This window comes from Macrotis lagotis, chromosome 1, assembly GCF_037893015.1.
Source record: "Macrotis lagotis isolate mMagLag1 chromosome 1, bilby.v1.9.chrom.fasta, whole genome shotgun sequence".
NCBI classification, from domain to species: Eukaryota; Metazoa; Chordata; class Mammalia; order Peramelemorphia; family Peramelidae; genus Macrotis; species Macrotis lagotis.
In genome coordinates, this window is record NC_133658.1 from 898794881 (window position 1) to 898820954 (window position 26074).

General features: G+C 44.3%; 1 protein-coding gene across 2 annotated transcripts; it reads right to left on the reverse strand.

Moving 5' to 3' along the window:
• Positions 1-1405: 1405 nt before the first annotated feature.
• Positions 1406-23458, reverse strand: LOC141509325 (putative pleckstrin homology domain-containing family N member 1). 2 transcript variants are annotated; one of them, XM_074218780.1, is made up of 12 exons: positions 23255-23458; positions 17215-17281; positions 16976-17083; positions 14646-14792; positions 13209-13298; positions 12138-12207; positions 10265-10401; positions 5048-5194; positions 4516-4602; positions 3591-3666; positions 3397-3473; positions 1406-2620 (listed from the first exon to the last, which is right to left on the reverse strand). In XM_074218780.1, the coding sequence occupies exons 1-12, from the start codon at positions 23395-23397 to the stop codon at positions 2552-2554; spliced, it is 1218 nt and encodes a 405-aa protein (XP_074074881.1). In that variant the 5' UTR covers positions 23398-23458; the 3' UTR covers positions 1406-2551. The 2 variants fall into 2 exon arrangements, with proteins under 2 accessions (XP_074074881.1, XP_074074882.1); XM_074218781.1 differs by lacking the exon at positions 23255-23458 and adding an exon at positions 19921-20634.
• Positions 23459-26074: the final 2616 nt, after the last annotated feature.

The window sequence follows — 26074 nt, forward strand, 5'->3', positions numbered from 1 at the left end:
CTGCACACTTGAGTAAACACAACTCTAAGGGAAAGAGGGACCCTAGGGCAGGTTAAAAAGAAAAGAAAGAAGCTGACACTTCTTTTATCCCTCTTTTTTTTTTGCTTCTAGAAAAAATAATGGGAAATTATAAGATTCATAAGGACTGGTTTGTCAAAATTGAGTATTATTATTTTTTTAGGTTTATTTGCAAGCCAAATGGGGTCAAGTGGCTTGCCCAAGGCCACACAGCTAGGTAATTATTAAATGTCTGAGACCAGATTTGAACCCAGGTACTCCTGACTCCAGGGCCGGTGCTTTATCCACTGCACCACCTAGCTACCCCAAAATTGATTATTTCTAGAGAGACCAGTCTCATGAGAAGGAGAAGGCACCCTTTGACCCAGCAATACCACTACTGAGTCTATACCCTGAAGAGATGATGAAAAAGGGTAAAAACATCACTTGAACAAAAATATTCATATCAGCCCTGTTTGTGGTGGCGAAGAATTGGAAATCAAGTAAATGTCCTGCAATTAGGGAATGGCTTGGCAAACTGTGGTATATGTATGTCATGGAACACTATTGTTCTATTAGAAACCAGGAGGGATGGGATTTCAGGGAAGCCTGGAGGGATTTGCATGAACTGATGCTGAGTGAGATGAGCAGAACCAGAAAAAACACTGTACACCCTCACAGCAACATGGGAGTGATGTTCAACCTTGAAGGACTCGCTCATTCCATCAGTGCAACAATTGGGAACAATTTTGGGCTGTGTCTGCAAAGGAGAGTACCATCTGTATCCTGATAAGGAGCTGTGGAGTTTGAACAAAGTTCAAGGACTATTCCTTTTAATTTAGAAAAAAACAGATACCTTATTGTCTGATCTTGTCACCTCTTAGACTTCTCTTCTCTTCTTTAAGGATATAATTTCTCTCTCATTACACCCAATTTGGATCAAGGTACAACATGGAAACAAAGTAAAGACTGACAGAGTGCTCTCTGTGGGGGGGGGAAGCAAGATGGGGGGAAAATTGTAAAACTCAAATAATATCTTTAATAAAAATTAATTTAAAAAAAAGGAGAAGGCAACGAACATACCAGAGTAGTGCTGACATCTTCTCTCTCCTTCTCTCTGTCTCTCTCTTTTGCAAAGCAGTGGGGTTAAGGGAACTGCCCAAGGCCACACAGCTAGGTCATTATTAAGTGTCTACGACCAGATTTGAACTCAGGTCCTCCTGCTTCCAGGGCTGGTGCTCTATCCACTATATATCCTAATTGCCCTGCTGACATCTTGAGGGGAATGAACCTGTTTTGGTCTTTCCCATGGCCCCTGGCTATCTGACTGATGCCAGAATGATACTTCCTTCTTAATCCATGGGAAGAAATCCCCTTTCTTTCTCCTACCCCACCACCCAAGTGACTCACAGATAATTAGCAGTCGAGGCCCACCCAGAAGTGGGTTGGTTATCTTCTCCAAACACCTAAGTTTAGGAAGGTGTGTTTATCTCCATTAGAAGATGAGAACACTGACACTCAGCATGGGACCATTTCTTTCCCCTTGGAAAAGCCTGGGATCTGAGGGGAGGGGCCTCTTCATCTAGAGGAGAAACTGGGGGTGGGGGGGTGGCTTTGGTTCTATAACCCTGGGTTAGAAGACATGGAGTCATGGAAATTGTTGTGCCTGGGCCTACGTTGGGGAGGGGTGTAGGTGTGAATTGAAGAAGGCCTCAGGAGACGTGTACTATCTAGTAATCTTATTTTAATTAATTCTTGCAGACCAAATATAAACAGATTCTCTTTCTGAGGAACTGTGAAGAAAGACTGCACAGGGACAAAGCTGCAGTTACTCACCTTCCTTATAGTTTCTGATCAAAAGTAGCCCTGCCCCTATTCAGGATCTACTCTTAGGAAGGGTTCTAGTAACTCTCAGACCAGGAATTTCTTGGCTGTAACAGACCCTATGTGACCCCCTCTTCTCCTGTTCCAAATCTCATCTAGCTGGCCTAAGGCATTCTCCCTGCTTCAGGAATATTCCCTAGTGTCCCCAGGATAAATGCTTCTGGACCCAACCTATCTTCTGGTTTTATTTCACATTTGTTTCTTTTCACAAACTCTGTGATCTGACTTAACTGGACTCCTCTCTATCCCTGACCATAAATTCTGGAAGGAGGAAAACCAAGGAAAGGTAGTCTGAGGTCTGGGTCCTTATCAGCTGTGATTGGGGAGATGCCACAGTATGTATGGGTCCCTTCTCCGGTCCACTGGGATAGACGAAAGGACTCAGAGGTGCTCCCGTGATATCTCAAGGAGCTGCCAAGGGGACAATAATTACGGGAAAAGAAAAACTGGCCCAATGTCCTGGTAGTAACACCCCATCCCCTTTATTTACATAACTAGTCTTCCCAGGGAGTTGCCAGGTCCTGGATGTCCAGGCCGATGGCTTCCTGTTCATTTCTCCAGAGTCTTTGTATGAGAAATGTCCAACTTTATGAGCGAAGGGTGGAGTGAGGCTGGGGAAGGGTAAGAGACAGGGAGCTCTGTCTAGTGGGTGGAACTGCCTGGCAGGTTCTTAAATCTTCTTCAGCTTCTTAGGAATAATTGGTGGCTGACTGGATGTGGAAGGCAGCTGCATCTCCGGCTGGAAGAGATGAAAAGCAGTCAGTGCCCGGGGTCAGGCCTGCCCTTCTCTCTTTCTCCTAAGCTTGGAGAGGCCTGATCTGAGGTCATCACTCAGTCCTTACTAAGTAGATCTTGTTCCCTAATGGGCCATTCCTCCAATGGCCCATTAAAATTAAATCCTACCTTAGACACTCACTACCTATGTGACCTTGGGCAAGTCATTTCATCCTGTTGGCCTCAGTTTCCTCAGCACTAAAGTGAATGGGCGAAGGAAATGGCAAACTACACCAAATATCTTTGCCAAGAAAGCTCTCAATGGGAGCTTGAAGAATTGAACATAATTGAAACCATTCAACAACAATAGGACCCAATAAATCAAAATTAGAGCATGGTTTTCAGAGAACTTTCTTGCTCTGTAGCATTCCCAGGCTATACTCAGATTTGTCCCTGCTCTGTCTCCCTCTGACTGTAAACTCCCTGAGGGTAGGACCTAGATCTGTCCTTATTCTGTCTGCCTCAGACTGTAAGCTCCCTAGAGGCAGGCCCAGCTGTCTAACTCAGACTCTAAGTTCCCTGAGGGCAGGGCCCAGATCTGTCCCTACTCTCTCTCAGACTGTAAACTCCAGAGGCTCTTCCCATCAGAGCTCAAACAGATCCTCCTTCCCATCCTCATCTGCCATGTCCCAGCTTGAAGGTGAGGGGTAGAAACTTGTCCCCATGCTAGGGTGAGGGAGGGGAGATGAACATGGCTAACAAAGAAGTAAGAGTCATGGGGCTAACCTCCTCTTCCCCTACCTTCTGCAGGTGGAACAGACACATTTCATAGTCCTCTGCCTCTGAGCAGGCCACCAGAATTGGTTCCATTAGGTTGCCTAAGGAGCACGGAGAAGGAGATTGGGCAAGGTCAGATGGATTCTGAATGGGGTGAAGGTTGGGAAGATAGTGTTGGTCCTAGGTCACCCTATTCCCATTCTCTAGATCCCCTCTACCTGTCACTTCAAACTCCAACCTCCCGAGAATGGCAGACTTCTCTTGGGCCTGGATTCCTGCCCGGGGAAGCTTTCCCTGTGGAGAAGAATGAGGACATGTTTGGACTCTGTCTCTCATCTGAGGACAGCCTGGTTACAGCAGATAGAGCTCCAGATTTGGAGTCAGGGATTCTTGGGTTTGAATTCTTCTGACATACACTGTGTGTGACCCTGGGCAAGTCATTTGTCTCTGAGTTTTAGATTCTATAAAATAGTGCCTTGGTGTAGATCTGACCCTGGAGTTGTGAGGAGTAAGGAAATAATGTGTAGTGATTTGCAAACCTTAAAATGGTGTAGAAATGGGAACTATGATCATTATCTCCAGTCCTGCTCATACACACCTTCCTCACTTCTGAGAATTGACCCCCTCCCCTGGCTCTGGGCCAACCCATGACCATCATGGGCTCCTTCTAAAACCACATGGACTCCTCAAGAAGCCTGCCTTGATTCTTCCAGCCTACACTCATTGCTTACTGCCCTAGTCCCTTAGGACACACCCCTTTTCTCTAAAGTTCCCAGAAAGTATCATCTGATAGCTATCCCAGCCCCGATAGTGAGCTTTCTGAGGGCAGGGCTAAGTCTTCTCCTCGAAGACTGGTTCCACTTTCCTGATAACAGCCCCACCCCACCCCCACACTGCCTCTGGCTCCTTCCTCCAATATAATAAAAGTCAAGGTTTGTCTAACAAGAGGGGTCTGGGATCTGGGAACAGGAAATGTGATTGAAACAGAGAGAGAGAGAGAGAGAGAGAGAGAGAGAGTTCCTTGGTTAGTTGCCAGTCCCTTGTTCTTTCTTTGGTTTGGGGCCCTTCCAATGACCTCCCCAGTGTAGGTATTAGGAAAACCCTGATCTCTGGGGCCTCTAGAGGTTCAAGGTGGGTGTTTACCTCATAGATGATAGCAGAGCCTCCAGGACTCAGTGATAAGAATACCAGATCCTCAGCAAACAAAAGTAGGAGGCGATCTTGGAATTCCTGTGGAAAGGACAGTGTGACGACCGAGGCCTAGGCCTACGGTCCAGGAGCCCCCCAGAAGCCCAGGCCCTGGGTTACCCTCAGCTCCCTCACTGACTCTATGTGGGTGGTTCTGCACAGGTCACTGTCCTCTCACCATCTCAGCATCTACATATCACAATACTCAGTGATCCTCCCTTTCCATGACTGTTCTGAGAAAAAGACTGTAAACTGTAACTAAGCTACTTGTGCTTGTCAATATTATTATTTTTAATAGACAAGGGAGGAAGTACAGTGAAAAAAAATTTTTTTAATGAGTTTGGTAACATCATTGGCCTTAGAGCGTAGGAGGTAGGCACAGGGGACAGCCTACAGAAGTGCGTAGAAGAAACTTTTGGTCCCCTTGGACTAGTGGCCCCCTTCCTTGCCCAGCCCCACTCCCAATCCTTTGCAATAGAACACTTACTCTGGAACCTGCATGGGCCACCTGGACGGGCATCAGAGCTTGCATTGGCCCCAAGTGCTGGATGGGCTTTCCCTCCCACTGTTGGATGGGAGAACTGAGGAGGCGATTTCGGAGCTCCTGTCTCTTCCAGGCTTCATCACAGGGAACCTGCAGGACCCCTGATCAGGATGTCTGGAGGGCCTGCTCTGGTTCAGTCCAGTCTGAGACATAGGACTAAGGACCCAGTATAGCCCGCCTCCCCCCCCCCCCAGGCTCTGCTCCTCCAGCAAAGCCTAGACTGGAAGCCAGGGTAGAAGACCTAGCCCCTAGGTCCAGGCTCAGTTTCCCCTTTCCTTTCCTTCTTCCACTCCCCGTCCAGCCCCAGCCCTCCACTCCCAGATTAGCCCAGCCCCTAGCCCTAGCCCTCCAGTCCGATTCATCTTGAGGCCAAGGATCCAAGACGCACTCTCCTAAGACTCCATCTTACTCTTCCAACTAGTCCAATCCCAGACTCTAAGCCTAGCCCAGTTCCAGGTCTCCCACCTAGCCCGGACCCAGACCCCAGGCCTAACCCAGTCTGGAACTTTCCAGAAACTAACCCCAAGCCCCAACCCAGGTTATCTTGAGGTCTAAGAGCAGACCCAGCCTTTTAACAGTCTTAACCGCATTCCTAGCAACACATCAGGGAGCAAGAACTTACTCCACAACCTAGCCCTACTTGTATCCCAGGACCCGATTCCCACGGCCCAGTTCAACTCAATTCAGGTACAGGAATCCTTCATCCCAACCCAGCTGAGCCCAGCCAGGGACTGGTGACCCAAAAGGCCAAATCAAGTCTCGTTTGCTAATAGAGACCCTCTAGTTCCACCCAGGCCAGACCGGACCAGTCCCATCATGTCCTAAACAGTCTTGGAAAGGAGCTAGAGACCATCCTCAGGCCCTTTGGTGGAGATAGGGAAGGGGGAGGGGATGGGAGCTGAGGTCACCAGGGCCCAACTTGGCTGGGAATAGAGGAGCTGAGAGGAAGTAAGGGGTGAGGCAGGCTTGGGGCCAGGGAAGTTAATAGTTTTTTCAGGGACTTGGGGCTTCATCCTAACATAGCTTATACCTGCCCTCTAGTGACAAATAGGGGAATTGTATCAGAGCTTCGTCTGGGATTCCTTTTGGTCCCAGAAGGACCTCTCTCAGCACCCTCTTGGCTATGCTATGACCTTTCCTATGGAGATGAGAGCAGGAGGGGGAGAAGGAATTCCAGTGGGAATTATTCCCTCTCTGAGCTTCTGTTTCCCTGTCTGTAAAAGAGGAAGGTAGAGTCGCTGTCTAAAGGCCTTTGCCTGGTCTTGGAGGACCTCCCTCCTGTATCCACACAGGCCCTTGGAATACCTGCCAAGGCTCCTGGGGGCAGAGGGCAACATGGCCTAGTGGCATGTACTTTGATTTTGAAGTTATTTTGGCAGAGAAATGAAGGATGGATTGGAGTTGGGAGGGGGGAGACTGAAGATAGAAGACAAGCTTGAAGGCCATTGGAAGAGTCCAGGTGAGAGGTGATGGTGACCCAAACTGGAACTGTAGTGGTGTGGAGAAGAGAAGGTATAGAATTTAATGAAATTCCACAACAGATCAGATATGTGAGGTGAGTGTGAGCGAGGAACTGAGGACAGTGCTGAGGTTTTCAACCAGAATGGCAGGTGACAATGGGAAAATGCCGAAGAGGGGAAAGTTGAGTTCAGTTCTGAATAGGCTGAGGTGGAGGTGCTTACAGCCGATCATCTAGGCCTGTGGATCACAAAGATAGATGGTGAAATACACCTAGTTAAGAGGAGAGAAGTGGATAAGAAGTCATTTGAAGTGGATAGATTTGGCCATCTGCTAATAGTACCCTTGGCTATTGATGAGCTCACCAAGGGAGATAATATGGAGCAGAGATCTAAGGTTTATTGTCCTTACAAAGGGAAGAACCATTTTTTTAGTTTCCATGTCATATAAAATCAAGATCTGCCCTTCAGCTGTAGTTTGATGATTCCTAGTATAGAGGGAGAAAAGAAGAGGACTCAGGACAAAGACCTGTGGAACCCCCATGACTAGTGGGCATGATTTGGATGATGGAAACTGCAAAGGAATAGCCAGATAAATAATGGGGGACCAGGAAAGAAAGAAGTGGGGGGAGTGGTGTCTTGAAAATCTACAGAAAAGTTAGTTTCAGGGAGGAGAGAGTGATCCACAGGGTCAGTAGTGACTGCAGAGAGGTCAAAGAGGACTGAGAAAAGACCATCAGATTTGGCAACTAAGAGATCACAATGATGGACTTACTCTTGTAACACTTATGATAGACTTGCTCTTCTCAACAGTATATTAATCAAAGAAAATTCTTTTTTTGTTTGTTTTTTTATTTTTTGCAAGGCAATGGGGTTAAGTGGCTTGCCCAAGGTCACAGAGCTAGGTAATTATTAAGTGTTGAGGCTGGATTTGAACTCAGGTAGGTAAATATTAAGTGTCTGGGGCTGGATTTAAACTCAGGTACTCCTGACTCCAGGGCCGGTGCTCTATCCACTGCACCACCCAGCCGCCCCCAATCAAAGACAATTCTAAAGGACTTGTGATAGAAAATACCATCGACATCCAGAGAAAGAACTATGAAGTCAGAATGCAGACCGAAGCACACTATTTTCAATTTTTAAAATTTATTTTGTTTTTTTCTCTTATGGTTTTTTTCCCTTTTTGTTCTGATTTTTCTTACATGGTATGATTAATATGGAGATGTGTTTGAGATATTTGTATATATAATCCATATTAGATTACTCTCTCTCTAGGAGAGGGGAAAAGGAAGGGAAGGGGGGAGAAAATGTGAAACTCAAAATCTCACCCAAAAAAATGATGGTTGAAAACTATCTTTACATGTAGTTGGAAAAATAAATTAAAAAATTATTTTAAAGAAACTTTGGAGAGAGCAATTTGGGGGGAATGGTGGAGCGAGAAGTCAGATTTCAGAGAGTTAAGAAAAGAAGAAGAAAAGAGGAGTGGAAAACCCTATTGTTGATGGCCTTCTGAAAGAGTTTATCCACAAAAGGAACGATAGGATACTAGCTAGTGGAGATGGATGTATCAAATGAGGGCTTTTTAAAACCCTGATGTATCAAATGAGGGAGACATGGACATATTTGATGTTGTTCACCTTTTGTTTTTGAACAGGACTAGTGATATCTCAAGGGGGATGTCTTGACTTGCAAGTGAATTGGATTAAAGAAGTGAGGAAGAGATGTGCAAAGCCATTAGTCTCACTCCCTTACAGTCTTGGAAATTCCATAGCAAAACAAAAGTCAAGATCATTGGGAACAGCCTGCAATGGAATGAATGACCATGGCATCTTCAATGCCCTATCAAGCTCTGGGCTCCCCACAGACCTTGCTTCAGCAGCTTTTTGAGGCCATTAGAACAAATTGTTCTCATCCACCCATTCTGCCAGGGAAGTGCTTGAGGGTAGATCTCCCCCTAACTCACTGATAGATTTGAGGCCTATTGCTTTGCCTCAACTTGGTTTGGCCCATCTGTCAACATGTTTTTTTTTTACCAAAATGTTGCCATTGCACTTGATAAAGCTTCTTGGAACCACAGGTAAGAGTTGGGTAACAAGTGGATACTGAAGGTGGATGATCACCCCTGAAAAGTGCTCAGCAAGCCCTTTCAGAGATTCTAGTCCTCTCTAAATGGTCAGTGGACAGGGAGAGACTGAAGATAAACAAAGAGTGGGGATGAAATGGGATCAAGAGTGTGTGAAGGGTTGGCCTTGGCCTTGGCCAGAAGAGTACATCCTCAACAAAGATTAGAAGGAAGGAAAAGATAGCAGGGAACTGATGAGAGATGAAGAGGGAAGGAAAAAAGGGGAACTCACAGAGAATGAACAGGGAAAACTCAGACAAGGTCTTCAGCTAAGAGGGTGGAGGTGCCATGAAAGACTTGGAACAGCCTTTATGATGAATGGGATAATGAATATTGTCTTGCTATAATAATGGTTCAGATGAGTTGAGATAAGTCAATTTTTTAATTGGCCCACTGTGCATGGTTTCATGATTTTCTTAAACTCTAATTAGAAGCATGTGAATAGCAGTGAGGGAGGAAGATGGTGGGAGTTATCCAGGGTTGGATTGGACATGACTAATAATAGTACAAGAGGATAGGGAATTCTAGGATAGAAAATAGTGTAGAATTGAACTGGTTCACAAATAAGTTGTTGAGATAGGAAGGAATGTATGTACAGGGTTGATGTCTTGGGAAAAAACTGAGAGGATAATGGAGATCATGGTAAGGTTGATGACTAAGATTAGTAATCATAAGGCAGTGGGAAAATAGAATGGTGCAAGATTATGGTCAGATAAAGGAGTTTCATAGTCTGTGAACATAGAAATGGAATTCTTATTAGTGACCCATTCATAGGATCAGTGATATATGACCATAAGATCAAGAGCATGATCATTTATGTCTGTTTATAACTAAGGTGGAGTGGAAGAACAGATCAGGAGAACCAAGTAAACTGAGGAATTGTGGAGTTGGGTATTTGAAGGAATAGCAAGTGTATATGTTGAAGTTTTGCAGTATGAAGGCAAGATTGTTTAGTGAAGGTGGAAGAGGCAAAGTCTAAAAGTGACAATAATAGCCCAACTCTCTTGCCAAAACCGATGTATTAGGGTTTATGTGAAAAAGTACAGCCAATAATGGAAAGGATAACAAGGAAAGTGTCTTCGTTAGGAAGGAGCCATGCCTCAGAGTAGACCAGAAAAAATAGAGAGTAAGAAAGGAAGAGGTTTATTAATTATGGTATAAGCATTTCAGAGGGCACAGTAGAAGTTATAGAATGATTTGGAATAAAAACACTGGGAGGGAGGGAAAGGTTGAGGAGGATAGGAGGATATCAGCCAGGTGGGGATGGGGAGAAAAATTTGTTACTTGTGAGCTAGGGATTTAGAATCACTTAGGGATCAGGTAAGATAGAATATTGGGTAGAGGTCTGTTGAGAGAGGTACATAATTAATTATGCCTTGAGGTCCACCCTTGTAGCTTCTTTCCTACTATTGACAGATAGGAATGGGGGGATGGGAAGCATTTGGAGACCTCTTTATTACTACCTAGCAGAGACTCAGGCCTCCTCTTTCCACTTCTAGTTGCTCAAGTTCCTCCACTTTCTACTTCCCTCAGTAATCTTCTGGGATGGAAACTTCTCCAGTTCTCCAAATGGAGACTCACCAGCAGAGACAGCAGACTGGAATGGGAACCCAAGTTCTGGGTTTTCAACTCTTGGATTTGATACTGGAGCCCAAGAACCCAGAGCCGGCACTTGTCAGACGTCTCACAGAAGATGGTCCTGGTGTCAATCATGGAACCTATGGGAGGAGCACCTCAGTACTGTGCCCAGGGTCCTAAGAACCTTCCAATCTCTGTCTCTGGCAAAAAGTCCCAATTTCCCACATGGTTACAGGGAACTCCCATGATCTGTACAGGCATTATAAACATTGAATACCCCTATTCGCCATCTCAGGCTTATATGACTTCAATCCCCCTTCTAGGAATAATATGATTTCATGGGAAAGAGTGCTGAAAATGGAATAAGTGGTCATGAGTTCAAAGCAAATTCTATTTACTATCTGTGCAACCTTGCCATATTTGTAACCTCAACTTCCTCATGTGTAGAATGAAGAGATGACTGATCCTAAAAGTCCCTTCAAGATAAAAGGTATGGGGGCGGCTAGGTGGCACAATGGATAAAGCACCAGCCTTGTAGTCAGGAGTACCTGGGTTCAAGCCCGGTCTCAGACATTTAATAATTACCTAGCTGTGTGGCCTTGGGCAAGCCACTTAACGTTTGCCTTGCAAAAAAAAACCCCTAAAAAACCTTAAAAAACCCAACAAGATAAAAGGTATGAAATTTTGGTCCAATGGCTCTGATTCTCCATTTAAACCAGGGGTTCTTTTTGCATATGTGTCATGGACCCCTTTGACAATCTGGCAAAGTCCATGGACAACCTGTCTCCTCTGCCATTTTCTTGTGACTGAGTCTCCCTACCCCACCAGGACTAGAAGTATATTAGCAGGGAGCACCTAAGTGGTACAGTGGATAGAGCACCATCCCTGGAATCAGGAGGACCTGAGTTCAAATCTGGCCTCAGACACTTAATAATGACCTAGCTGTGTGGCCTTGGGCAAGCCACTTAACCCCGTTGCCTTGCAAAAAGTCAAAAAAATTAAAAATTAAAAAAAAAAAGTATATAGGCCACCCCTAGGCTCAACAGCAAGGGAGCTCTGCCCAGTACCATTTTTCCTAAAATGAGTCTGTTTGGTCCTTCTCACACAGGTGATCCTCCATTTATAAGAGTGCAGACTTAGTACAGATACAAGATTGGCTTAGCACACAGCTGTCAAGAACTCTTGAATTCAATCCACCAACCTCAGCCTCCCCAGGATAGGTATGTACAGGACAGGAGCACAACCCTTGGCAGCTATGGATCCCTTCCCAAAACAATATATTTTTTTAAATTTAAGGCAATGGGGTTAAGTGACTTGCCCAAGGTCACATAGCCTGGCAATTATTAAGTGTTTGAGGCCAGATTTGAACTCAGGTACTCCTCTGTCCAGGGCCAGTACTCTATCCACTCACTGTACCACCTAGCTGCCCCTATTTTTTTTTTAACAATAACTTTTATTTTATTTTTTCAATTTTTGGTTTTTTCAAGGCAATGGGTTTAAGTGACTTGCCCAAGATCACACTGTTGAGTATTAAGTGTCTGAGGCCATATTTGAACTCAGGTCCTCCTAACTCCAGGGCCAGTGCTCTATCCACTGTGCCACCTAGCTGCCCCTTAACAATATCTTTAGATGAGCAAACCAAAAGACTTGGAATTACAAAGGAAACCAATTGTACTGAAATAAAGTTATCCAAGTTTTGTTTTTTGTTTTTTGTTTTGATTTCATGGATCCCAGGTTAAGAATCTCTGTTCTATATCAAAGAAGACTCTGTTTCTCTCTCCCCCCCCCCCCCCAACAAACACAGAGACCCATCCTTGGATACCTCAAGAAAGAGGAGGCTGTGATGGTCTGAGAGGCTTTGAGACAAAGGACTTACCAAAGATGTCAAACCCAGAATGGCCATCCTGGTGTTTTCTCACCCTCAGCCCTGCGAGAGGAAGAAGTCCCTGGAGGCAGGAATAAAATATGACTTTCACCCCTTCTCTGACCATATGGCCTTCTTGAACCTCTCTGGGGTACTTAGAGATCTGGGGCCCTGGATGCTCCCAGTTTTCTCCTTCCTATTCTCAGTGGTTAAAGCCACAACAAGAAGCCACAGGATAATAACTAACAATCCTAGGACCTGAGGCAAGCAACATCAAACATGACCCCAGACCCTGGTCCTATGGTAAGGAGAAGAAATCTGTAGGGGAAACATACGAGGACATCGATCATTTCTAGAGGAGACACTATCTGTCAACTTCCCATTTTAATTAATTATTCTTGCCAAATAGGTGCTAAATTCAAGCATAACAAGGGTTACCTTCAATGTTTTGGTGTCCTGGGACAAACTCCTATTTGTCCCATCTTAGTTATAGCTCTGGGAAAGGGATAAAATGAGAACTGTGGACTCTGATAGCTTACATTCATAAAAATGTTCATCAACTTGCCCAGATTGAGGTAACTAGGTTGGTTCAGTGGTTAGTACAATGGACCTGGAACTAGGAAGCCTTGAGTTCAAATTTGACCTCAGAAACAGTCTAACTGTCTGACCTTAGGCAAGTCACTTAACTCTTGTCTGCCTCAACTGAAAATGGTCAGCAGTGTAAAAAAAAAAAAAAAGAAAAGGAAAGGCAAGGAAAAAAGTAGAACAGAGAAAATTACAAAACTATAGTTTTATAACAAGGACACTCACCTCCCAGGGTTGTTGAAAGGATCAAATGATAATATTTATAAAGCACTCAGCACAGTGCGGGTGCAAGAGGACACGTAGGATAAATACTTGTTCTTTTCCCTTCCCCTAAGCGTTATCAGTGCTTTACTTCATTCGTAGCGGATGCCCACAAACTAATCCACTCAGCATCCTTGCTCCCCAGAACCAGGACCAAAGTCCATGGCGTAAAGAGAGGAAGAAGGGGAAAGGTCCAGGAAGAGGAGGGGGAGGAGGAGGAGGAAGAGGAAGGCTCACCTGGTAGACAAAAGCTTGATGCTCAGGGGCCAGCGACAGAATCAGAATATGGGAGGGAAAAAGCACCAAGTACCTCTCCGCTGCCTCCTGCTGGGAGATGGTAGGCTCTGTTCACACTAGTTGCTATGTCTATAAAGGCTGGTAGAATTTGTGAAAACCCTCCCTAGTGTGTTGGGTACCAAAAGTTCCTCTGACCACAATTGTTTTCCTTTGGTCTGGGCAGCTAGGTGATGCCATAGTGGAGAGAGGACCAGGTATCTGACCTCAGATATTGACTGGCTATGTGATCCTGGGCAAGTCATTTTACCATGTTTGCCTCAGTTTCCACATCTGCAAAATGAGCTGGAGAAGGAAATGGCAAACCACTTTAGTATCTCTTCCAAGAAACCTTCACAGAGTCAGATATGATTGAACAATATAACAACAATCCTTTGGTCTCCCCTCCCTCTCTCGGGGAGTGGCAACGTGTCTTCTTTTTTACTACCACCATCCATCCCCTGGTCTTTTTCTTTTTCTCTAGGGATCTTCCCACTTCTCCTGAGGAGGCTCCCATTTAGAAACTCTGTGTGTGTGTGTGTGTGTGTGTGTGTGTGTGTGTGTGTGTGTGTGTGTGTGTGTGTGTGTGTGTGTGTGAAACAGCTCTTTCCATCTAGTGTAAACCATCTACCACTATCATACACCCAATAAGGGATCATCCAGCCTCTGCTCAAAGACCTCCAGGGAGAAGGAACCTCTCCCCTCCCCAGACAGCCCAACCACTTTGCTACAGCTCTGACTGTTACTCCCTTTAGGGGTGGCACTTCAATCATTGGGCATAGGGTCTTACATTCTGAGCAGGAACAGAGTTCAGATGCCATCTGGTCATTTTTTTTCAGACTTTTCTGTAATTTTTTCAGTTGTGTCTGATTCTCCCTGATCTCATTTTGGGTTTTTTTGCCCAAGATACCAGACTGGTTTGCCATTTCCTTCTCCAGTTCATTTTATAGATGAGGAAACTGAGGCAACCAGGGTTGAGTGACTTGCCCAGGGTCACACAGAATTTGTTATTTTAATCATGACCAACTCTTAGTGGCTCCATTTGAGGTTTTCTTGGCAGAGATACTGGAGTGGTTTGCCATTTCCTTCTCCAACTCATTTTATAGATTAGGAAACTGAGGCACAAGAAAGTGAAGCGACTTGCCCAAGATCTCACAGGTAACAAGAGTCAGAAGTAACATTTGAACTCAGATCATCTCATTCTAAAGCCACTTTTCTTCATTGTCTACAGCTTTAGTTGGGATTTAACATTTTTATGCCCATTTTAAAGATGGGAACACTGAAATACAGCAAAGAACAACAGACCCTAATGAGAAATTTTTCTCCCTGGTTGGAAGTCCACAGATTGATTGATCTGTGAACAGTGTCTATATGGTGGTGTGGGGGCCAAGGCATTATTACCTCCATGTGACAGTTGTGCAACTGGGCCATGGAGGACCACATGACTTCCCCCAGAGCATGTATGCTGGCCTCTTTCCAGTTCTGAATTGGTTCTGAAAACAGAAACGCTTCCAACTCTTTTCGGGTCTTACCCCACAGCACCTTCTCCTGGAATCAAACAGCCAGTCAACAAGTATGTATTAATTACACCCTTACTGTGATAGAAACTGGAGCATGGGGACTTACATTACATTATGGACACATATAAGTACTCACAAAATAAATACAAAGTAATTTCAAAATTGGGGATAGGTAAGAGGGAATAATATTTGGTGGGGGGGGGAAGGGAGATCCTACTGTGTGTTACCATGAGCATCCATCTTGTGTTAGGTATTGGGCTAATTGCTTTATAAATATATTTGTATATGTATATTTATAAATATAATTTCATTTACAAATATATTTATGCATATATTTATACATGTTTCATTTAAAATATATGCTTATATATTTATAAATATCGCTTTCTCTCAACAGCCTCACAACAACAGGTCCTTTTATAATCTCCCTTTTACAGCTGAGGAAACTGAGACAATTAGAGCTGTGACAGGACAGTCCAGAGAGGAAAGGGTGGTTGGGACTGCAGAGAAGTCAACGAGGAGGAGGACTGAGAAAAGACCAGCAGGGAAGACCAAGGGTTCTCCAAACACAATTGCTCACTCACTCGAGCTTTATTAAGTGGGAGTTACATTAAGTACCAGAGATACAATTCAATGATTCCTTGTCCTCAAGGAGTTGACTTTTTATCAAGTTAAACTTCATGTAGACCCAGAAGGTGATACAAAAGATACACAAAGAAAATATAAGCAATGACCACATGTAGGAGGTGTTTGAGCTGAACTTATAGGATGCAAGAGATTGTGAGTGGAGATGAGAAGGGAGGGTATTTCAGGCACAGGGAACGGACTTTGCAAAGACATGGTCTTGGGAGATAAAGTGTTGATATCTCCAGACAACAAATCAGTCTAGCTGGATTGTGCTATGGGTGAGGAGGAGGGGTGCAAGTGAACCAGGAAAGCTAGACTGTGGTTGAATTAAGAAAGATATGAAATGCTGGTCAGAAAACTTGCTTTTGAATCTAGAGGCAAAAGAGGCACCTGAGGCCTCTGGAGCAGGGGAATAACAATGGTCAGCCCCTTGCTTTATTGCTGTGTAGAAGGTGGACTGGAGAGTAGTGAGGCCAAAGGCAGGGAGGCCAAGGAAGAAGCCAAAAGCAGGGAGGCCAAGGAAGAAACCAGTGCCCTAGGCCAAGTGATGAGTAATGAGGACCTGAACTTGGGCAGTGACTGGGTGAGGAGGGGATACATAACAGAGGCAGAGGGCAAACTGAGGGGACCTGGGTGTGGGAGAGAGGAGAGAGAGGAACTGATTGGATGAGATAGAAGAGGGAAGGAAGAATGAGGAGTCTGAGCACCTGGAAGGATGGTGGTGCCGCCAACAAATGTTTTTTTCTGATTTCTTCCCATTTACCAACTCTGTTCCAATCAGCTTCACCTGTTAGTTCTTCCCTAAAAATAACCATCCCTCTCCAGTATCTAGGCCGATTTGTAGGGTCTCCTCTTTACTGTGAAATACTCTCTCTCCTCAGAGCTCTGGTTTTCTTCCTTTAAAACACAGATCAGATACCGCCTCCTACAGGAGTCCTTTTCTGATTCTCTTGTCCCCTTGAAACTACTTTCTACGTGTTCTTGCTGTACGTTTTATATCCCTGTTCCCCCCAGTAGAATTGAAATTTCTTGCAGGCAGGTCCTATAGTACCTGGCAAGGTATCTGCTTAATAAAAGTTGAATTGATTCAACAAAACTTGTGGCACTTGGGCACATGAGAAGAGGGAATTTCTCAGGGTTTCTAAGAATAGAAACTCCTTTATAAGGAGGATAGATAAACCAGAATTGGCGGGGGTGGGGGGTGGGGGGGTGTCTAGTGCCTCCTTCCCCCAACAGGCCCCTCTCTTCATGCCTTTTAGTTTCTGGCCTAGACAGAATGATACTCTGTGGGCAAGACTGGTTATCTCCAATTGCACTGTGGGTGTGTACATAGACAAGCCCCTCACTCCAAACCTAATCCTAGTTCTTTGAGTACTTCCATAGGAAGAATCCCCCCCCCCCCACACACACACACAAACACACCCTTTACCATCACTGTTTCCATTTTTTGATTCTGATTCTGACTGTATGTTGAGTCTGATTAAGGTGGGGCTTAGTTCTGGTCTTGATCCCTTAATTAGACTCAGGCTAGGATTGTTTTGTTACTGATTTCCTCCTGCCCCCCCCCCCATTCTAAACACTTACCTGGGGATCCAGAGATTGAAGTATTTCTTTGAAGAGCTGCCCAATGTCTTTCACTTGCCCCTGAGAAGAATGGAGCCAGTCCTGGAGGCCAGCCTGGGGGAAGGGGAGCTATAGGCCCAACAGAAAGGAGATTGGAAGTTCCATTCCTAATAGACTTTCCTGTAGTCTCAAGCATGAAGGGTTAACCAAGGTATCCCCACCACTCACCAACCCCCTCAAGGGTGTTCTCTTATACTCACATCTCCTGGGTCAGTTGAGGGATCTTGGAGATGAGTGGATCTTTCCTCTCTAGTTATGGAGGAATTCCTGCATTGGGGAGGCAGATGGGGCAAAATGACCAAAGTTTCTTTGGATTAGTTGCAGGTAATTGCAGAAGGGAGAAAGGGGTGGACTGGGGGACTGGATGTCCTCTATCAGGGACAGCCTGGACTTCCCAATTGGAAGTACTGAATTCTCTTCCCTTTTCTTCCTCAGGTGCCAGAATCCACTCCCCTCACCTTCATCCCTGCTCTGCTCAGAGAGCAAGAAATGTTCCACATTCCTTATTGAGGGCCAGCTTCTGTAGGAGTGAGGACACAGATGTCCCTGGAACTAAAGTAACCAAGGGCAAGCATGTTCTTGTTTATTAAATGGATTGGTTGGCTCACCCATGAACCCTGACCTAAACATCTGCAGAGACAGAAGTGCATGCGAAACTTTCTGATAAAGAAGTCCACAGACTTCAAAGGATAAATATCTTAAAGTTAACCAGGGAAGCCATACAGCTGAGTTCCGTCTGACTTGTCATGTCTGAGATGTTTTGTTATAAAAACCTGGATATTCAACAATAAAGTTGAGATGGTTTTGCACAACATTAAATGTTGATGACTTTCACGACATATTTTGTCATCTCTCTTCAACCCAGCTGTCATCCATGTTCAAACGTACACCTGATTTGTCCCTGGCAAATAATATAGATTAATTAATATAGATTCTCCATACTTCCAAAACTTCCTCTTATCTCGATTACCCAACTCTGTGGCACTGTCTGCCTCCAAGGGTTGAACCTAATGCATTTTCTTTAAATTTTTTCTCTCCTGCACCAGTTGCTAAATCTTTGTCATTTCCACTACCCGGCCCCAGCTTCTCTATCATCTGAATTCTCCATTTAAATCCCCATGATCTCTACCTTAGATGACACCCCTTGCATCAGAATCTTAGCTGGTTTCTAGACCCTTTTTGGTCTCTCCCCTCTCCTATCTTTCAGATGTCAGAGTACTCTTCTATATGCTCCGAATTAATCTTGTTACCTCCATACTGGAAGACCTACAAAAGCTCTTCATTTCCCACAGAATTGGCCAGATGGATGGAGAAGTCATAAAATCCAACCCATACTTGAAAAAGAATACTGGTGATCACATACCTCCCCCAAATGGTGTCTATTTTCAAACCCATCACCTTGTTATAGCCCCTTCCATTGGACAGTTCTCAGGTTTCATGCTTGAATTGGCCTCTTTGCTCTCCCCTCTGCTCCTTGATCTACTCTCTAGGGCCAAGCAGAAAAACCTCTCCCACCTTCAAGAAGGGGCAGCTAGATGGCTCACGCCAGGTCTGGAATCAGGAAGACCTGAGTTTAAATCCATCTCAGACATTCACTTGCTGTGCGTGACCCTGGGTAAGTCACATAACCCTGGATGCCCCAGTTTTCTCCTCTGTAAAATGAGTTGGAGAAGAAAATGGCAAACCACTCCATTGTCTTTGACCCCTATTTGGGGTCATGAAGAGTCAGACACAACTGAAATGATTCAACAATAGCAACAAACACCAAATGCTTTACATACATTATCTCATTAAACCACACAATAACCATGAGGAAAATGTTGCTATTGTTACTCATAGTTTACAAACCAGGATGCCAAGACTCAGAGAGCTTGTGACTTGTCCAAAGCCACACATGTAGGAAGAAATGTCACAGGCAGAATCTGAACCCATGACTCTGAGCCAGCAGTTTTTTAATAACTCTATCAGGCTGTCCTTGACTCTTAACCTCTCTGAGCCTTAGTTTATCCTCTGTAAAATGAGATGAGAGGACTTTTAAAGTTCCTTTCAACTCTAAGTTGAAAATTTAATGAATGCCAGGGGAAAACTTTCCTTGTATCCCAAAGCCAGAGAAGTGGAATGTAGTAGTTCCTGCTGACCCCAGGGCTGGTTCCACCCTTACCTACCTTCCTGGTGTCTCCCTGAGTCTATCTACACAGAGGTGTCTTTATTCCCCAGGCTCATTCTATCTTCTACTTGCCTAGCCAGTATCCATGGCTCTTCACATTTGTAATTCCTGAAAAATGGCTGGTTTTTTCCCTCCTGTTTTTTTCCAGAAACCCTCTTTCTTCACTTTCAACCTGAGTTGCATTTTCCCTCTTCTCCCGTTCCCCCACTCACTGGTCATGGCAGGGGAACTGGAATACTCCTTTCTCCTCACTGTTGCTTCTGGGCTCTCCTTCTGCCTCTATCACTCAGTAACCTCTCTTTTTTTTGAAAATGGAGTTAGGAAAACCTGAGTTCAAATCCCTCCCCAGGCAGTAGTTATATGCCTAACCATAATCCTAAGCTTCAATTTCTTCAACTGTAAAATGGGAACAAAAATAGCATCTATTACCCAGGGAAGTTGTGAGGATCAACTGAAACAAATTTGTAAAATATTTAGTAATGTGCCTGGGTAGAGAGCTTTATAAATCCTAGCTAATTTATATCAAGATTCTAAGTTATTGCCTTCCAGATTCCTGGTCACTCTCTTTCCTCATTGAGTTCAAGCTCAATGGTTGACCAGTCTTTCTCTGTCCTTATACTGGGCAACTAGATGGCAGAGTGGACAAAGCACCTGCCCTGGAATCAGGGGGACCTGAGTTCAAATGTGACCTCAGACACTTGACACTTACTAGCTGTGTAATCTTGGGCAAGTCACTTACCCCTGATTGCATCCAGAGCCATCTCCAGTCATCCTGATCCATATCTGGCCATTGGATCCAGAAGATTCCAGAGGAGAAAGTGAGACTGATGACTTTGCACAGCTTTTCCTCACTTAAACCTAATTGACTTGTCATGGCACCTCCTCCCTGATATCATGGTCTTCTTTGAGAATGAAGGACAAACAACACCACCTCAGCTACAGGCAAAGGGGGTCATATCCTTCATCTTTCTATCTTCCACAAAGGGACCAATTTCAAGTGTAAGAACTCTGAAATTCCTTTATCTTATCATAATCTGTTGTCATTCCCCATTCTCCCTTTATCTTGCAACCCAAGCCCTGTTCTTCATCTTCACCTTTACACCATAACTCTTCACCCTAAACTTTGTATTTCCCTCCAGTCTACTTTTCTATGTATTATTCTCTCCCTCTTTTTATCCAGTCCCTCCTTTTATCCATTGTTCTGAGCAATGACCCCCTAAATCTGTCCTTCCTTTCATTGAATCATTCCATATCTCTTATTCCCTTCCCTTTCTATTTCCCTATTGAGTAATATGCTCACTGAGTATATACATATATCTATCTATCTATCTATATATATATATATATTAGATATAAAACATATGTGTAAGAAGGGAAGTATATGGATATAGAGAAGTGTATGTAAATACTTCCTCTTTATGTTCCATAAAGTCACCCACCACATCTCTGCTTCCTGAATTCCTTTAGGTCTGAACTAAAGTTCCATCTTCCTCTAGAAATTTTATCCTTTTATTATTTTGTTTTGTTTTTTGAAAGGCAGTGGAGTTAGGTGACTTGCCCAAGTCACACAGTAAGTATCAAGTGTTTGAGGCTGGACTTGAACTCAAGTTCTCTTGACTCTAGAGCTGGTGCTCTATCCACTGAACTTAGCTGCCCCTTTCCTAATTCTCTCAGTGCTAGGGCCTCCCTCTCTTGATTTTATTCAATTTATACCCTACATATCTTGCTTATTGGTAATTGTTTATGTGCTGTCTCCATTAGATTGTAAGCTCCTTGAGGGAAAGGACTATTTTTTGCCTTTTCTTTGTATTCCCAGAACTTATTTTGGTTTCCTGATTCCCCTGGTCCAAATCTCCACTCAAACAAGACTTTTCTCTCCATATACCATTCCAGTCAAGTTGTAGCTAAGAGTAGCTGCAGAGTAAATGTTTGTTGACTGACAAACCTAGCATTCTCTCTTGTTGGGTAGCCCTGTCCCAATCACCCTTATCAATCAGCAAGCCTCTATTAGGCCCCCTATGTACTAAGTGCTAGAGATTCAAAGAGAGGCAGAAAAAAAAATCTCTACTTTCAAGAAATTCACAATCTGGGTGGGAAAAAAGCATGGAAACAACCATTTAAAGGTAAGATAGGTGAGAACCCCAGAGAGAAGATATTAATTAAAGGAGATTGGAAGGTAGAAGGTGGAATTTTAGCTGGATCTTGAAGTGGGCCAGGAGACAGACATGAGAGGGGAGAGAATTCTGGATATAAGGGATAGTCTGAGAAAATTCAGTGTGAGTAAGGAAATAGAACATCTTAAGGGGGGGGGGGGACAAGGAGACCAGTTTGACTGGATTGTAGAGTATGTGAAGGGGAGGGAGGTGTAAGAAGACAGGTAGGAAGAGGTCAGGTTAGGAAATCCAAACTGAGGATTTTATATTTGATGCTGGAAGTAATAAAGAACCATTGGATTTATTGAGTTGGAGGGGGGAGAGGTGACTGGATCAGATCTGTGATTTGGGAAGATCTGACAGTTGAAGGGAGAATGGATTGCAATGGGGAAAGACTTGAGGCAGGGAAACTAAAGAGCTGATTATTCTAATAGAGTGAAGTCATGGGGGCCTGCACCAAGATGGTAGCACTGTCAGAGGAGAGAAGGTTGTGTGTGGAAGAGAAATGCTTAAAAGGGAAAATTGACAGACCTTGCAATAGACTGGATATGACAGATGTGAGAGGGAGGAATCGAGGATGACCTTTAGGTTCCCATTCTGGGTGACTGGGAGGATGGTGGTACCCTTACCAGTAATAGGAAAATTAGGAAGAGAGGAGAGTTGGGGTGGCAATGTGTGTGAAGATAATGAGTCAGTTTGGGGCATGTTAAGTTTTAGATGTCAATGATAGGATCTCCAGCTTGAGATGTTCAAAACACTCTGTTCTTGATTTCCTGGGTTCCTCACCTTAAGTCTTTCCCATTGCTGCAAAAACAATCACCTGGGGAGCCCCTTAGCCATACCCAATTTTGCCTTCCAATGGGAAGTTCCCATTTCTCCCAGGAGGTCTCTATTTTTACTAGTATCAAGCCCTCCTAATTCAAATACAGAAATCCTGGGAAACCCAGTTCTAAAGTCATAATCCTAAATGTCTCCTTCTTAATTTTCTTCTGTCCTACTGTGTGCTCACTGAAAATCAATTTTCTCAGAAGTCTCCACATCTTTCAGACCCTTCTCTGAGGCTGGTTACTCTGATAGCTTCCAAAAATTGGACCAGCAGGAGAAGTCACTATCCATTGCCTCTTTCAGCCTTTCCCTCTTCTCCTTTAATGATGGCTTCATGGACTTCCAGGTCACATCCCTTCCTCCCCATTCAGTTCCATCCCAGCCTTTGTCTTCTCCATATTATAACCTTCCAGTTCTTTGATTTCTTCCACTGCCCAACCTCTGTGTCAGATGCACCTGGAACATGGGCAGCAAAGACCATGCCTCATTTTCTTTTCCTTCCCGCTCTGCCCTCCCTCCCTGATCACCTCTCCCCCAAATGAATTTGTCCCAGGCATTACAATCCCCAGTTTCATCCTTGATCCTCTCTCTTTCCTCCTCATTAGTCTATGGAAAGCCTGGGGGGAGTGGTGTGAAACACCCTAAGGAGGGAAACAGGAAAAAAAGAAAAAAACTTGTTCAGTTCTGAATAAATTGGAGGGGACTGTGAAAAGGGCCTGTAATAGGGGCTTCTAATCACAGAGAGACAAGAGGCTCTTGACAGGCCCTTTTCCAACCAACTAAACCCATCCAGCCTTTAGAACTTACGCCATTTCCCCATCCTCAGAAATTCTCTGAGTCCTTCAAGGGTGCTCCCTTCAGGGCTCTCCTTGCCCATAAACTCCAATCAGAAACTAGGTCTGGGTAAGGGTCTGGGAGGCTTTAGAAGAGGGAACAGCACCTTGCCCCCAATATGGAACTGTCCTGGGACCCTGTGATCAGCAATACTGGGCCAGCCCCAGACTGGAGCTTGGGGTTAAAGGTCAACTTGCATTCCCCTTAATGACTAGAGGAGATACTAAACTTGAAGAAGGTACTAGGAAAGGGGTGACCTACCTGCAGCTGCCCCATCTCAGCAGTTCCAACTCCTCTTGACCTCCCTCTAAAGAAGCCTCACTACCCCGGCATGTCAGGCTGCAACACCCCATCTTCTGCCCTGGAAGCTGGGGATTCCCAGGGAGCCTGGCTCTCTGGTGCATGGAGAACCTTACCACTAGGTCAGTAGTACGTGAGAAAGTACAGGCAACCGGAAGTCTGAGCTCAGAAGCTAGAACAAGTGAAACCCACAGAAGAAAAGATTGCATTTCCCCTTAGTGTGAGGCCCAGGCTCCTCCCCCTACCTCCCTCATCACTGTAGGGCCCAGATTAGCTCATCTCCCCTTGCCATAGTCATCTTGGGGCATGTCCCGGGGGCATCAGACTTCTCTTACTTGTCCCAGAAGAGGTAGAATTGGCATCAATGGGTAGATGTTGTAGAAAGTAATGCATATAATAGAAGAATGGCAAAGTCAACCACTGTTACCCACTGACTTAAGACTTTGGGCAAATCAGACTTGGTTTTCACATCTGCAAAATGAGGGGATTGGACTAGAAAAATCTCTAAGGTCTCTCAGCTTAAATCTATGCTTCTATGAGCCTACTGACATTAATACTCTTGGTGGCAAAGCTCTAAAAAGAAAGTGAGTGATCAATTAGGGAAGAACTGGCAACTGGTGGAGTCTTCAATGGGATGATACTCAAAACTAAAACATGAAACTTTGGAAGAATTCTGAAAAGACCGGAAACTCTTTTATCTGATGCAAGTGATGAAAACAGCATGCAGAGTCCAGTGTTGAAACCAATGACGACTCTGGAGAATGAAATGTGTATCCTATTTGTCAGCAGACAGGTAATAAATACCTACTGACAAATAGTCAGTGCCTACTATGTGCCTTTAGTGCCTACTATGTGCACCACCATACTAAGTCCTGGGCATACAAAGAAAATCAAAAGACAGTCTTTGCCCTCAAGATACTCAGTCTAATGGGAGAAGACATATCATTAGCAGTGTACAGACAAGAGACATACAAGGTAAATTGGAGATAACCAGTGAAGGGAAGGTACTAGAATTAAGAGTGATTAGGAAAGGCTTTCTGTGGAAGGTAGAATTTTAGCTGAGACTTGAAGATGGGAATTGTAGATTAGGAGGGAGAAAGGTACTTCCAGATATGGTGGACAGCCCAAGTCAAGAGATGCATCAAGTGTCATGTGAGGAGCAGCTATGAGAGTAGCAGCGTTGGAGTAGAGCCGTGTGGACAGAATAAAGTGTAACCACTTATGAGAAAGGCAGAAGAGGATCAGGCTATAACCAGATTGGTCAGAGAGGATGCAGGGTGATCACTGTGCCAACTGGAAGAAGATGACATCGGAGATGGTGGTGAAAGTAAAAATGACAGAATTAACATCAGTCTTTTTAAATTGAAGTTTTATTTTTCTGATTACATGCAATGGTAGTTTTTCAACATTCATCCATTTACAAATTTATGAGTTCCAATTTATGTGTTCACACACACACACCCATGGGCACAAACAGTCTGGTAAAAGTTGAGGGAGAGTGAGGGAGAGGTCCCAGGAAGCTGCTGAAGCTGCAGGCCTGGATGAATGCAGTTACTAAAAAAATTGGGGAGGCGGGTTGGTGGGGAGGGTTAATGAATTGTTTTGGACATGAGATACCTATGGGACATTCAGTTTGGTGTGTCCAAAAGGTAGTTGAAGATGATTATGATGCAAAGGGAAGCTAGGTGATGCCATATTGTATAGAGCATTGAGCTTGAAATCAAGACATCTTCACGAGTTCAAACCCAATCTCAGACATTAGCTGTGTGATCCTGGACAAGTCATTTAACCCTCTTTGCCTCAATTTTCTCATCTGTAAAACCAGCTGGAGAAGAAAATGGCAAACTATTCTAAGATCTTTGCCAGGAAAAGGCCAAATGGGGTCATGAAGAATTGAACATGACTGAAAATCAACAACAGCTCAGGGCAGCTAGATGGCACAGTAGATAGAGTGCCAGTCCTGGAGTCAGGAGGACCTGAGTTCAAATTTGACCTCAGACACTTTCTAATTAACTAACTGTGTGACCTTGGGCAACTTACCCTCATTGCCTTGCAAAAAACCTCCCAAAACAAAAAACAGTCATAGAGGGGAGGTAAGGTAAAAGACTTGAAAAATAGGAAGAGGGCTAGGTTATGAAGGGCTTTTAAAAGTCAAAACAAGTATTTTATATTTAATTATGAAGCCAAAAGGAAGCCACTGGAGCTTATTGGGTCAGGGGTGGTGATCAGACCTGCAGAGGAGTTCATCATGAAAACCTTTAGAAGAGTATCCAGACTTGATCCTGCTACAAGCAGCCAAAAAGGATGAAGCCTGAAGAATGAGGGCCTTTGGACTGGGAGATTAAGAGGTCATTGGAACTTTGGCCAGAGCAATGTCAGCAGAGCGATGGGGGCAGATTGAAGACTTGACTATAGGAATGGAATGAGTTGTACATTTTCAGACATAGCCAATTTTTGTTGCTTTCCCTAACTGAACTCATTTGTTACAAGAGGTGGTTCTTTTGGGGGGGTGGGGGAAAGGGAATCATTGGAAAGTGACAGTTAATTTGTTAATTATTACAGAATATCAAAATAGTGTTTCTTTTAAACTGCCCAAATGAGAGGTTGGGACAGCTAGGAAACACTCCTCTCTCTCTCCTTTCTTCCCCCGGGTAAATTCTAAGATCAGGAGATCTTCGGGTGGAGTTGGGGTATGGTCTAAAACCATATTTGAAGTTTGCTGTGGCAAATAAAAATAATTTCAAAATTCAAGGTTTGGCGTAAATAATGATGAATTTTATC

Bases quoted from the DNA above. Each gene is read 5' to 3' on its own strand.
- LOC141509325 (XM_074218780.1), bottom strand. From the start codon at position 23,397: ATGCACCAGAGAGCCAGGCTCCCTGGGAATCCCCAGCTTCCAGGGCAG. The intron at 13,299-14,645 runs GTAATAATGCCT...ACCATCTCCCAG, and splicing joins TGCACAACTGTCACATGGAG to CAGGAGGCAGCGGAGAGGTA. The intron at 4,603-5,047 runs GTAAGTGTTCTA...TCCTTTCCACAG, and splicing joins TGGCCCATGCAGGTTCCAGA to GAATTCCAAGATCGCCTCCT.